The 14,051-nt window shown below is 40.5% G+C and overlaps 1 protein-coding gene across 7 annotated transcripts in view; it reads right to left on the bottom strand.

The window, feature by feature from the left end:
• Window positions 1–236: 236 nt before the first annotated feature.
• The window catches only part of esrrb (estrogen-related receptor beta), a 58,769-nt gene continuing 44,954 nt past the window's right edge, over window positions 237–14,051 (bottom strand). For all 7 annotated transcript variants that reach the window (XM_008400283.2, XM_008400280.2, XM_008400281.1 and 4 more), the window contains 2 exons: window positions 8,066–8,335; window positions 237–4,309 (listed from right to left, as the gene is read on the bottom strand). In XM_008400283.2, the coding sequence (XP_008398505.1) occupies window positions 4,065–4,309; window positions 8,066–8,335 (515 nt within the window). In that variant the 3' untranslated portion in view covers window positions 237–4,064. The remainder of the gene's footprint in view (window positions 4,310–8,065; window positions 8,336–14,051) is intronic.

Consider the following 14,051-nt stretch of genomic DNA (forward strand, 5'->3'; position numbering starts at 1 on the left):
AGCAGCAAGGCTTAAAAAAGTATTTTCTAGTGCATGGATTTTCTTACAATGCAGCTCCTAAAAAGAAATCATAATAGACTTAATCAATGCAGGCATATCAAAGCTTTACAAACAGAAATTGGTGACAAAATTTGAATTGGCGCATCTTTTCTGACTAAACATGAACAGACAAAAGAAAAAAGTTGTAAATCATTTTATGCAGATGTAAGATTTTCAGTAAAAGCACAAAAAAATCATAGAGTTCATGGAGTATTTAATTCATTGATCCTTTACCTTTTTGAAAATCAAAACAGAAGTTACACAGATATTGGTGATTCAACAATCAAGAGATATCAATGTACACCATTGCCAAATGATATATTTCACACCATAAATACTCAACACAGACGCAGGAAATCAGTTACCTGCTCCCTGTTTGCAGTTTCTCTCAAGGGATCAAGGGACCAATTCTGACACAACAATGCTCTTATAAACACACACCCACTTTGCTCCACCCTAACGGTAAAGTTGTACGGTCGACATGAAGCATGCTTTACCTTTACAAACGCCTGTGAAGAATGAGTGGGATAAGAAAAAACATGACTACAATTACAAATGTTTTGGCAGGAGCACTGAAAGATTTTATTTATTTATTTTTTTGGTGGTTGATAAAAACAATACTGGCTCAGGTATGTCACAGATGAGAGCAGAAAGTTGAACCAGAGGAACATTGATAATATGTTGATGAGGTAGTAGCCAGCGGGGCGCTGCATACTTACTTCTCCAGTGGTATTTCGGCAACCTACTGTTGTTGATGCTAATATATTTACAATACACTTACAGAAACAACTTGTATGTAGGCATGGGCCGGTTACTCTAATCCAGATTTTTTTAAAAGTCAGCCTCCGTACCATTCCTATGGTTTAAAGTTATTTTAATTAGTTGCCAGAGAAAACTGTCTGACTGAGTGGAGTTTTCTCTGGCTATGTGGTGCACTGCTGCCCTTCCCCCACCTTTTGCTGAACACCACCTACGATCTGACTTACAGAAACCTTATAGGTTTTTCTTGCGCTTACAAAAAAAACTGAATTGAAATTTTGATATTATTTCTGGAAAGCATGGACCAGCCATCACTCTTAATAATATATGGCAAGCTGTTTCAAATCAAGTGATTATGTTGTACATTTTTGTTTTAAATCTTTACCAACCATATTTTTTACTCAGCATGAGACTCTTCTACACAAGCCAGTTCTGTCTTTCACTTACTGCAGTGTCACAACGCAGAGAAAAACAATCAAAAGTTCAAAATGACTCCCAAGAATTTTGACCATCTATGAAATTTTCTTTACAAAGAAATTGCTAATTTCTTATTTAAAAAAAAAAAATTTAATGATGTAAGTGCAAATTAAAGGTTGCATTGTTTTGACCTAAATGATTTCAAATATAACAAAAAATATTTAAAATGTTGCTCACTCTAAAAGCACTTTGAGTGTTTTCAGTCAAAACTGGTCCTTGTTGTATTGCTCAACATTAAAATAACTACATTATTTAGTTAGACAGTGTCAAGAGCAGGTAGGGGAGAATTTGATGAACAACATATGGTCATGTGTGGCCACTACAACTTGTGCAATGTCAGAAATTCCCTTGATCACAGTATCAAAACGTTATGATAGCCATAATTTATCACGGTAAGCATTCCCTTCCCAATATGGCTGCAAGTTCCCATATTTTTGTTTCTGCAGTTAAAAGTTTCCATAAGGGAATGTTGTGGAAGTTTAACTAGCTCTTATGAGAACTTTATTTTAAAACTACAGTTGGGAATTGCATAAAAGCATTTAGATCTGATGTGTGTTTCAGTTTTAAATCGCTTTGTTACAACCGTGATACCTTGTAACGGTGATATTTCTACTCAAGTTGAGACTCACACTGGCCCATGCCTATAATATAAGTCTAGCACGTAACACAGTGCCATTTTGCAAGAGAAAAACTGTTGCAATTATTCATTCCTCTATTTGAATTTTTTTCTTTGCCTTCTCTTTCTTTTTACTGTAATTTTAACTGAAATACTTGCAAATAAAATCTAATTACACTGTTTTCTATCTAAAAGATTTTGAATATGCTGTCTAAACACATGCCTTTAGCATGATTTCAGTCAGAATTGGTCCCTGCTGTATTGCACAACAGTAAAACAACTTAAATTTCACCTTCTACAGCAGCGTTTGTTCACTGGGTAGTTCAAGTAGGGAGGTGTAGGATGATCTGGGGAGTAGTTATTCTCCATTAAGTGGCCATTCAGGCAGCTGCTGACCGCTCGATCGCCGCTAGCCTTTGATATCACAAGCGTAGCCGCAACTCTAACCTATGCAATGTCAGGGATTCCTTTGATCACAGTATCATATTGTTGTGACATAGCCACAATTTATCACTACAGCAGTATAAGCATTCCCTACCAGCACATTCCCCTGCACGTGGAGGGCGGCGGATGGCACTGAAGCATTACTCACACTTAGCGTAATGGACCTAAACACGGGGAGAAGCAGGACAATTTTCCCCCCCACCAGAGATCACACCTTGCACAGACACACCGTTGCCCTTTGAGGCATGCACACTTTGTTTCTTGCATAGCTGTTCACATGTGCATGATCGGGCGCTCGAGATTCTCACAAATGCTGGCGGGAAGGGTGTTATTCTGCATCGGCCACCGTGTCAACATGAGGTCAAGGAGTGGTCCACGTGTTCATTGTACTCCTGGTCCAGAGGCTGTACGGACAACCGCTTCCCCTTCTGCCCCCCGCTGGGTAAAAATAAACCCAGTGTGAAGCGCCGCAGCTCCTGCTTTGCACCTGCTATTTACCTCCATTCAGCTGAAGCCCCATAAATGCAGGCGCCGCTATTAAAAGATGGAAGGTGTCTAAAATGGTGAGAGCAGATGCCGGACACCTTGCTCCCTCTGGCTTAAAGAGCCCAAAATAGCGTGGTTGACATATAGGCCTCTGATTGTTTGAACAAGGAATCTCATAGACTTCTGCCACCCGGCATAAATCCTTTGAAACTTCCACACCGAAACCGCTGATTATCTTTCACCTAGACTGAATCCGGTCATCTATTTGCATGTCAAGAAGCAATTTCCACAGGCTTAAGCGACAGCTGAATCTGGGGGTTTAGTGCTTGAGAAGCACCAACACAAACTTCTTCACAAGAGGAGAAATATGAGTGTACAACAGGGGAACAAGTGGTGACTCGCACAGGTGAAAGTGACAGGCATGGTCTTTAGGCAACAGCAGCAAAAGAAAAGCACATGAAACACTGGAAATTAAGCCTGGTTTTCCCACAGTTCCTCTTATTGCTGAATTACTACATAAGACTATTTTACCTGCCTATGCTAGGTTGGTTAAACATGGATTCAGCGAGTCTTTCAGTCTGAGAAGGATCCACTAAGATCACACTGCTTACTACTCAGGAGAGGTATATTAATCCAAGGACATTTAATTGATAAGAGTTCACATTTAGGTAACAATTTTCCTCATTTCTCTCTCTTTTTTTTTTTTTTTACATTTTTTTTCTTTTGCAGGAAGAGAAGAAGAAAACATGGTTACCAAGTTTGTCAGATTTCGAACTGTACACTCAGCTTTCCAAGTAGTAATTATTTACATGTCCTGGTTAAGTCCAGACAAAAAAAAAAAAAAACAACAACACACGAGTCTGCTTATGGTTGTTGACGCCTTTGCTTTCTTCAGAACAACATTTTTTTTTAGGAACTTTCTACTTGTTCTGAAGATGCAAAGGGGCAGGAAGGTCCTTCATATAGAGCATGACCACTGACAATTACAAAAAGAAAATTATTACTGTACATAGTATTTATTATATATTTTAAATTAATCTGCATCATTTTATATTTATACTAATAACCCAAGTTTTCCACTTGTTTTTTTTTTTTGTTTTGAATTTAAAGTCCCAAGGTTCTGCAAAGAGTAGGAGTTGTCAGTCTCTGCTTTGCAAACTACATGGCCGAATCTGTCTCCTAAGATCCCTCAGCCATGATTCAAGTCACTCTCTGTCTTAATGTTGCAGCCCTCCGCCTCCAATCAGACCTTGGCCTCCAGCATCTCCAGGAAGAGTTTGTGCATGGGCACCTTGCCCTGCACCTTAATGCTGTAAAAGTGCTGCACAGCCTTAGTTGCAGTCTGCCTCAGCAGGGGCAGCGTCATGAGCAGCTTGCCAGCCCGTCGCGGGTCCTCCTGATGCTGGCTGCTCTCGAAGTCCTGAAGGGCCTCGTGGAGAGCGTCCTGCAGTTTCTGGACCGCCTCCATGTCTTCTATGTGCATGGAGTCTGCTGGGACAAGAGGGGAGAAAATAAAACATTAGAGAGCTTCAAGTCCTAAAAATATTGGGGGTCTGTAAACATAATACATATATAAGACTTATGGTAGAGATATAATAGTAAAATGTCAAATAGTAGACTCAACGCTGTCAACTACACAAGCTACCAGTATCAGGGTACAGTCAAGCTGAAAACGATTCATGGCCCCGGGCTCAAATTAGATGCTAATTTATTTCCATAAAACCAAGAACTTTGTTTTTCATATTAAATAAAACGGGCATCTCCCAGAAGATAATAAAACAATGTGAAAGAAGGAAAAAAAAAAATCAAAAATATAATAATCCATTCATTTATTTCCAATAATTGTGTTACTTGTATAGCACACAAATATGAGGTTTGTGAAAAAAGTGGCAAGAAGAAAGACACTGTGGGAAGACGTCGTGAGAAATACTGTATGCTCTGGTCAGGTGAGACACAAGTAAACTTATAAAATGCTATGTGAGTTAAAAAACAAATCACCTGGCACGAACTACATTCTACATTTCAATGCTCTAAGAAAATTTCAGTAGATGCAGAAGACTTGAGAGTGAGACAGAGCAGGACAATGACCTTAAGCATACAGCAAAAGCTACAATTAAATCTTTTAGATTAAAGCATGTTCATATCTTAGATTGACCAACTCAAAGTCCAGACCTAAACCCAAATGAAAAGTTGTGGCACGAGTTGAAAAATAATTTTTGAAGAGATGAAATCTGATTGAATTAGAACTTTTCTCAAAACACAATGAGCAAAAATGTCAGTGTGAAGATGTCCAGAGATGGTAAAAACTACTTGTAGTTGTAAAATAAGATGAAAGGCAGTTCACACTACTGACTCGAGAGAGCTGAAAACAAACAAATGCCAGACTTTTTAGATTTGTTTTTGTGAAAAGTTTAAAAAACTAAGAAATAACCTTTCTTCCAATTCACAATAACGCTTAACACCGTATTGGTCTATAAAATAAAAATCCTAACAAGATGAAATAAAAAAGAAGAAGCCACACCTTTCAGATAGTTTTTACATTTTACTATTTGATCAAGTAGGCAGAGTGTATATTTGGACCTGATCACTGCGACTGAAAATCAATGTTGTCCTCCAGTAAACAACATTATGAATTCAGCCCAATCTGTGGGGTGAGCATCCACATTAAACACCTCCCTGTGGGATCCAAAATGTGGAAAAGGGCAACTCCACGATAGAGTTGAACTCTACAAAGGTATATGAAGGAAATTGGACATTTTTGCGTCGTGATAAGTCTTTGATCCTCTATATTTGTTAAAGTAAATCTTTAATTATTGTTTTTATCTTTATGCTTATATACCCAGGTTTTCTCCTCCTGAAAAGTTTCAGACAAATCTACAGTTTCAGCCAAGAAACCCTGTGCTTTTCGTCACACCTGTAACGATACGTTAACACAATTTTTGTTTCTTTTTACTGATTCGACATCACTTCGCGTCAACACCCTCCTCTTTCCTTTTCGGTTTTTATTCTTGGCCCGCAGCTTTTGTCTTCCAGCTCCTCTCTCTCTCTCTCTGGCAGGCTCCGGGGTGGCACTCTTCCTCACCGGTTAACTGGCACCTCGCACTCAGGAGACAGCGTGTCATTGGCCGCCTGACTCGTCTCACCTTGGCAGCGCATATTTTACCGCGCGGGACAATAAAAGGCAAAACAGATTTCAGGCTTCGCCCCAGATTCATTGACTGGAACAACTGTATTCCCAAGACCTTGAGACATTTCTCACCCTGACGGTTTTCAAATCCACAGTGGTAAAATGAAGTAGGTCGTTTTTGTAAAGTGAATGCGGGAGGGGGTGTGGGGTGAGACCAAAAACCAAAAAAAAGGGAAAAAAAAAATCACAGATGAGGTTATGGTGGGACATAATTATCTCCTTTTTTTCCACAGAAGCCGTGTTCACACCCAAATTGTTTGTTTTAACAAATCAACCCAGTGTTTTGCTCTGTTTTTCACACCTTTGCACAGACACACATTTCTGTGATAAAGCTGCTTTAATGAAATGTTTTACAGCGGGGGGAAAATAAAAAGAGCGATGGAGACATCTCAACAGATGGGAATGAAAAGAGGGCAGAGCGCATGCCGCTCTGTTCAGTGGAGGAGGGGGTGGAATAAAAAACAACTTTGAAGAAACAATTTCCCTGCAATCCATCAGTGAGCCCACGTCGATCGAATTGATAAACTGCTAATTACAAAATCAATCGCTATGAATTTTCACAGCTGTCAGACAGAGGGGTTCCCGGGAGAGCGATCTCCCAGAGACCTTGTTCCTCCTCCTCCTCTCTCCCCCATCCCCCATCTCCGCCTCACCCCCCACCCTACCTGCCTCCCAAAAGCTCTGCTGTCTGAAAGCAAAGTCCCTGCATCAGCATTTTCATTTTCAGCCTAGGACAAAACAAGGGAAAGAGGCCCGGTGACCCAGGCGCGCATTGATCAGAGCGGGACAGATCCTGCCTCCTCCAAAGGCGCCTTGTCAATAGCGCCATGCAGCCTTCGCATCGGAACAAACGAGGCCCACCGCTTCCTGATATTCATTCCATTCGACTTAACACATTTTATTGACAGTCCCCGTGCTCCTAATGAAATGCTAAATTTACCTCACATGGCTGTTGTGCCTTGCAGCTACTGTTATGGAGATGGAGAAAGAGAAGGGAGCGCAGGAGAAATAGAAAGGTGCAAGAAAGGTGTTCAGTTCCAAAAAATAAGGGAAATAAAAGCCTTTTTTCAACATATACCCTTTCTTCTCTCCAAATCTTTATATTACACTCAAAATTAAAGGTTAGTCTTAAAATTTGCAAAGAAAAAACATAATATTATTTTAGTTGATTTTTGCATGTATTTGTTTGTACAGATAAAATCTCTTTGCTTTTGTTTGATGAAACTGTAAAATGTTATTGATTTAAAATACAATAAATTGAAATAAAACAATAGCTGTGAATAGACAACAGAATAAAAGCATCAAATTTGTTTTTGCTTTTCTCAAAATTAGTGATTTAAAAACGGGTCTTGTAAACACACTAAATATAATAAACTATGCGTGATAAAGAATGCCAGGACTTTTATATTATAATAAACTACACATGTCTAGTCCTATTTAAAATCATGAGTATTGATTTAAATACAAATAACTGAATGGAGATTAGAATACTGACTTTGATTACCTTTTATTGCAATTACAGGATCACGTACATATTTTGAAAAATGTTTTATTCAATAACTCTATGCAGTTTGAGTTATAGCCCGCATTAAGAATATTTTAAAAATGTTTAAGCAATATAACTGATGCTACATTTATGGGAACCCAAAATCCTTTCTATAGAATCACTGCAGCTGAAGCCTCTATTTAAGTTGTATCCTACTTATTTAGGTTTATCAGTGTATGGAGGAGCTTTAAATAAGTAGTACATGCTTTACTTTTTAACAAAGAGGCCTGTGTATTTTAGCTATTCTTCAAAATTGGTAAAACCAGAGAGAATGTCTGTTGTGAAAATTGAAGTTTTAATTGCATATTTAGTTTTATATAGTATTAATGTATGTTTAGATAATTCTGCAACTTTTTTATTATTATTCATAATAAAATAATTTGCCAATAAACTACTGGAGGCAAAGAGCAACCATTATTTACCGCAATAAATAAAAAATAAAAAAAAATCTTAAATCTAAGCATATTTTTGAATTTAATTAATGAACTGTGGTGTGCTCTACCATTCCCACCTGAGTTGGCGAGAGCGATGGCTTTGAGAGTCACGAACTCCTCCTTCTCCACCTTGAGCTTCTTGTACTTCCGCACCAGCTGCAGGATGGAGACATAAAGGTCGAGCAGGCCCGTCAGCCGTGAGTGCTCCTCGTCCATGATGTAGTCCTCGGCGTACACCAGCTCGTCCTCGTACGGCAACGAGCGGAACACGATGCTGAGGATGAGGATTTCCATCCAGGCGCTCTGCAGTAAGCTCATCTGGTCTCCCAGAGAGAGGGTGGAGAAGCCTGGGGCGAGAAGACGGAAACTGTGTGAGGGCAAATGTGACATGAAAACAGATGGCTTGAAGAGAAAATACTTTCTACTTCCAAAAAGCAGCTGAGTCGGGTAAATTTAGAAAATTGACAACCAGGATGCGGCTAATCAAGAAAACAAACATGATCCGTCCAGCCAAACTGGCTCAAAGTACACACTGAGGCACAGGCGCTTAATTTCAAATGCACAGTAGAAGGTCTTCTTTGAAGCTTGTCTCGGAGCACTTGAGTCGGCTTTACTGTAAGTGAGGACAGTAAATCAGAGCAAAGGTCTGAGAAACACAAAGCCAAGTTGTTACCCCTTGTATCCTGCCCCTGTTCTATTGGTGTTAGGGGGATTAGCACAGAGACACATTCATATTGGAAGGGTTGAGGACATGACATGCACGCTGTAACAGGAGGAGGGGGACGCACACAACCACGCGTGCGAACATACATAACGTGTCAACCAAGAAAGCAAACAGACGTGAACACTGACATCATGACATCTATATGTATGCACATAAATCCAAACACATAAAAAACAGCCATAGCTCTGGGATCAGGAGGTTCAAACCGGGCCTGAAGACCTGCTTAAACCCAGGGTCTCGTTCTACAGCAGCTGGGAGAGCTGAAACTGGCACGGGAACATCAAACCACTGTCATTTCCTCCCAGACACCTCTACATATGCTCAGAATAGAACATCAAATAAAACAAGCTGCTATATCCCCCTCAGATGAGCTCTGGGGAATTCAAACAAAAGAGAATCAAGGAAGAGAGGAAGAAAGTAAGGAGCAAGCAGACATATACAGTGCCTTACAAAAAATACTTAAGCCACATTTTATACGGAGTCAAGTATAAAATGATTTAGATGTTTGACACTGTTTTACTAATAAAGACTTGAAAAGTGTGGTGTGCATTTTTCAGTGCATTGGAAATAATATTTAGCTGAAATAATCAGCAGCAAGTCTAAAAATGTGTCCTTTGAACATCTGAAATTTTTTTATGCTTTGCAGCTTAAGCTAAGTCAACATCAAAGAACAAGTCCTGTTACAGACTCACAATTACATTTGGGTGTGGACTTTGACTAGGCCATTATAACACATGAATATGTTTTAATCTGTTCCAAATTAGCTCTGGCTGTATTTTTATGGTGGGTGTCCTGCTGAAATTATCTTGGCTTCTGCAGAGGCACAATGAAGTCCACCCATCTTCTTATCAACTCTGACCAGATTCCATGTGTCTGTTGAGGAAGAGCATCCCCACAGCATGACACTGTCACCACCATGTTTCAATATGGGGGGAATTTATTTGGTGTGTTTTTCTTCAAGTGTACACATTTGCATGTAGATCTAAGATGAACATTTTGCTTGAGCACCTTCTTCCACGTTTTCTATTTCTCCTATACAGCTGATAGAAAACTTTAAAAGGGACATCTTACTGCTTTCTTTCAACAATGGCTTTCTTCTCGCCCTGATCCATGAAGTGTCAAAATAACAGTTGCTCTATCGAGAGATTCTAAGATGTAGATCCCTGCAGCTCCACCAGAGTCACCATGCGGCTTTCTGACTAATGGTAAAACATCCAACATTGTTTCTTTCTCCTTATTTTGTGCAGGTACATCACATAAACGCACAGCTAAATTCAGTGAATTGTGAGCAAGTGGTGTGACAAAATGTTAACAGTTTCCACAGATATTAATATTTTTTTGCAAGGCACTGTTGGTATCCTTTTCTTTTCCTTTACAATTTAGCTGTCAATAAAATACACAAGCCTGCAAAGCACTCACCATATTACCAGGCTCCCCTCCCCCAGCTAGGCGTTCCTGCAGGCGGCTCATTCTGACAGCATATTAGACTCCCCAGCACCGCCCCTGATTGCTTTTACAAGTTTGCTGGTGCCACAGTACCTGCCACAGTGTGATTAACAGGCGATAGATTACTGTATTGACCAGGCCACGTGCATCAGACGTTTTCTCTTGAATGTAAATGACCTGACTATGGCGTGGCCACAAGCCCGATGTTTATCTCCCCCTGCCAGGACTCAACACATGCAGCTTGAGAAGACAAATAAATAAATAAAGAACCATGAGAGTGAGTGAAAAAAAAACAATATCAGGGCAGAGGGAGAGAGAAACAAGAAAAAAAGAAGCCAGGAAGAGTGGTACCTGAGTGTTCAATTTCCCTTATCGTGGTGATGACCACGGCAGGGGAAGAGCTGCAGGATACATTAATTAACAGATTGTGATCAGAATGTGAGGGCCTTCACATTTTGAAGGGGAATCAATAGTGGGTAGAAAAGAGCGCAAACTGAAAGGTGCTAGAACCGTCCCAAATTAGAGCCAACAAAGCAGACTGCCGAAAGCACTCAAAACACTTGACTATTATCAGTGAAGCCAATAAGCCATATTTTCTAGCGGCCCGTGCCATTACAGTTATCCAGGCGGCATCTTAAAATGCTTTGTTGTGTTATTTCCTTGTCTGCATACGTAGCCATTATGTCGGACAGAATGTGGACTGGCCGGAGAGAAATTGTCAAGCGAGCACGGACGTGGTGCTGATTGCCGCATCAGGTTGGCATCACAATCACAGACGAGGCTTTGTGTAGCCTTTTAATGCCAAGGAGGACTGAAGCGGAACTAAAGCGCTGCTCCCGCGATGACAGCTCGCATGACGGCCCTGTTCAGGGCTCGCTGGAGTGGCTTTAGAGTTGTTCTGATACAACCGACACCTCTCAGCCATATGCAAACTTGCATCCCAGCAGCCTGCAATTACCTTTGACGCTAAAAGTCCTTGAATTTAATCCAGTGTTGTGAGATGGAGAGGTAGTGTTTTTCCCCGCTCCATCCCCTCTCCTCAAAGCCTAAATTATCGCTCCAAATGGGATCTTGTGTCGTTGCCTCGCCTTTTTCCACTCAATTTAATCGAGTAATGAAGTGACTTCCCGACTCCACAGGTCACGCCGCGCTCCGGCCGCCACACTCTGAAGGTGGCCCGGTTAAGTGCCGTCAGAGTGGGTGATTTCCCCTAATGAAATATCAATATTTACATCTTCATTTCCAGCCCACTGCCTTGGCGGGGTTTGACCAAACATGACACAATATTGACCAAATCAGAGGAGCCTGCCTGTGCACTTGAAGGGTCTTTTCCGCTCCACAGTTGAACGCACCAGCAGGTTTCTGTCTGGGAGACTTCGCAGCAATAATTACAGCACATTTTCCTTTGTTCACATTAGATTTGAGCAGATCAATCAAATAAGGTTTTAACAATTAGCGATTTTCTGCCATATTAAATGGTTCATTATTGGAGGAGATCTAAATAATTCTGTGTAAATACTACAAAAAACAGTTATTGAACCTAAAATACACACACGCCCACACACACAATCTCTAAGGATGTCATTGTTAAACCTCCATCCATCACCTACTCAAAACTGATTTATTTCTACGGAAGAAAAGCACCCACACAGCATGATGCTACCCCTTCCATGTCATACTGAGACGTTGAAACGTTCAGCGTGATCAAACATTTTGCACATATCCCAAAAAGTAAAATGCTGGTCTTATTTGACCAGAGCACCTTCTTCCACAGATCGCATTGTCATTCATGAAAAAAATGATCTAATAAATTAAACTAAAAAACAATAAAGCCCTGCACTAAAACAAGACTGAAAAACCATCATCTCTCTCTTTATCTTCCCAAAAGCCTTCAGCTGTGAGCAGGAGGGGGCAGCCCAAACCCACAGACGGCCGTTTCAAACCCCGAGCGGAGATTAATCAGAGCGCTGTTTCATCTGCCGGAGAACAGGACGGTCCAAAATGAAATGCTGGAGATTTCTGTTGAGCTGGAGTTCATATTCTATTAATTTATTATTGTTTCTTTCTCCCCGAGGGCCATTAGCGCGAGTAATAAAAAGAGATGTAATTACGAGGCACGGCGGTCCCCTCCAGCTGCAGCCCCCTCGTAACTCACCCTCAATCAGACAACACAGCAGACAAAGAGTGGGGGGGGGGAGAGAGAGCGAAGGAGGGAGAAAAATGGCGAGAGATAGAGAAATGGGGGATAAAAGAGAAGAGAAGATACGGGGCAGAGAGGAGGGAGATAAGCAAGAAAGAGGACCAAAGAGGACCAAAGCATTAGTGAAAAAAGGAAGTGTGAGATAGAAATGGGGGAGGGAGAGCAATCCTGGCTGGACACTGGCTGATCTATCATGGCTGGCTATCAGAAGGACAAGCGGGCCCTGAAGACTTCTGCCCGGCGGCAATCTCACCTCAGCCAAGTCAAGTGCTCTTCGGGCACCGGTTGAAGTAAAACTGTGCCCAAACAGGACCCAAGAGATTTAGCACTCCTTTTATTCTATCCTCAAACTGGGCCCAGTGATCATATCGCCATCAGCTTTTTTCTGTATCAAAGCTCTTCTTTTTAGTCTAAATGTCTGATTAAAAGTCAAAAGAAAAATGGAACACCTCTGATTTGTCCGTATTTGTTTTTATTCCGAAGCGTAATTATGGCTTACTGTGTTTTTCGTTCTTTGAAGCTTCTTAAATTTACATGACAGCATGAGGAGAATCCAATCAATAACATCTTGGTAATAACTTGCTGTGCTCAACATAAATATTTTGACCAGAAATCCAGCTGCATGTATGACAAACACAGATCTGCTGCAGCCTCTCACTCTACATTGATTTGATGACAAGAAGGCTGTTGTATACACAACACAATTATGTTAAAACAAACTAATCATTGTTGCTAAGGAAAAGAAAAAAAACTCACCAAAAAAAAAAATAATAAGCACAAACTTTCCAAGGGTGAGCTACTTGTATCAAGTCAGTAAGTCAGAAAAGGCAAAATGCTCAATGCAACCACCAAACACCTCTTTAGGTATTTTATATGCTTGTCCAAGCCTACAGGGAATACAACAGTTTATACACCTCTGTTTTTATAATAATCTTACAAATTTCTTTCATTATCTTCAACTGAAAGTATAAGAACTACGGCGTCCACACAGTTAATGATGGTATTATTCTCTTTATTGCATCTGAAGGTTCCCTGATGAAGTGACTGCAGAAAATGAAAAGACGGTTCCATCTATATGTGTCTGCATATAGTAAAGATTTTTTTTTTTCAAGTTTACATAATGAACAAAATTGTAAATAATAAATAGGTTATCGTACTGTGAGAATCTCCTACAACCAGTGAATCATCCCATTGTAGGCAGCAAGAAAACGGATGATTTGACCAGGAGTAGGTGAACATCACGAGGCTGAGAAACGTTAAATACAGTAATCCCCTTGTTTCAATTTGCACCCTATGACCCCCAGACCCTATCAAAAGAGTCTTTAGCCCTCCCCTGGGTCTCCCTTGGCCAATACTGACTTTACAAATCTCTGTTTAGGCGCAAAGACGGGACGAATCAAGCTTTAATTATCACCATAATTACATATAATTTATCTTCGCTGCCATCAAGTAACATTGCTTAATGAGGGATGGCGCTCTGAGAACGATCACTTCAAGGCACATCAGCAGACAAGGCTGAGTGCCTTTCACATAAAAGAGACTAAGATAAAATACACAAATTCAACACAAACGCTATGGTTTCAACATTTTTCAAAATTTCTCAACCAGATAACAAAAATGCAAGTTAAAGTCTTTTCCGCCTGCTTGGCAAGCGTTACATTTGTGGTTCTTCCTGCTTCTCGTACACAACCCA

The sequence above is a fragment of the Poecilia reticulata genome, linkage group LG22 (genome assembly GCF_000633615.1).
Source record: "Poecilia reticulata strain Guanapo linkage group LG22, Guppy_female_1.0+MT, whole genome shotgun sequence".
NCBI classification, from domain to species: Eukaryota; Metazoa; Chordata; class Actinopteri; order Cyprinodontiformes; family Poeciliidae; genus Poecilia; species Poecilia reticulata.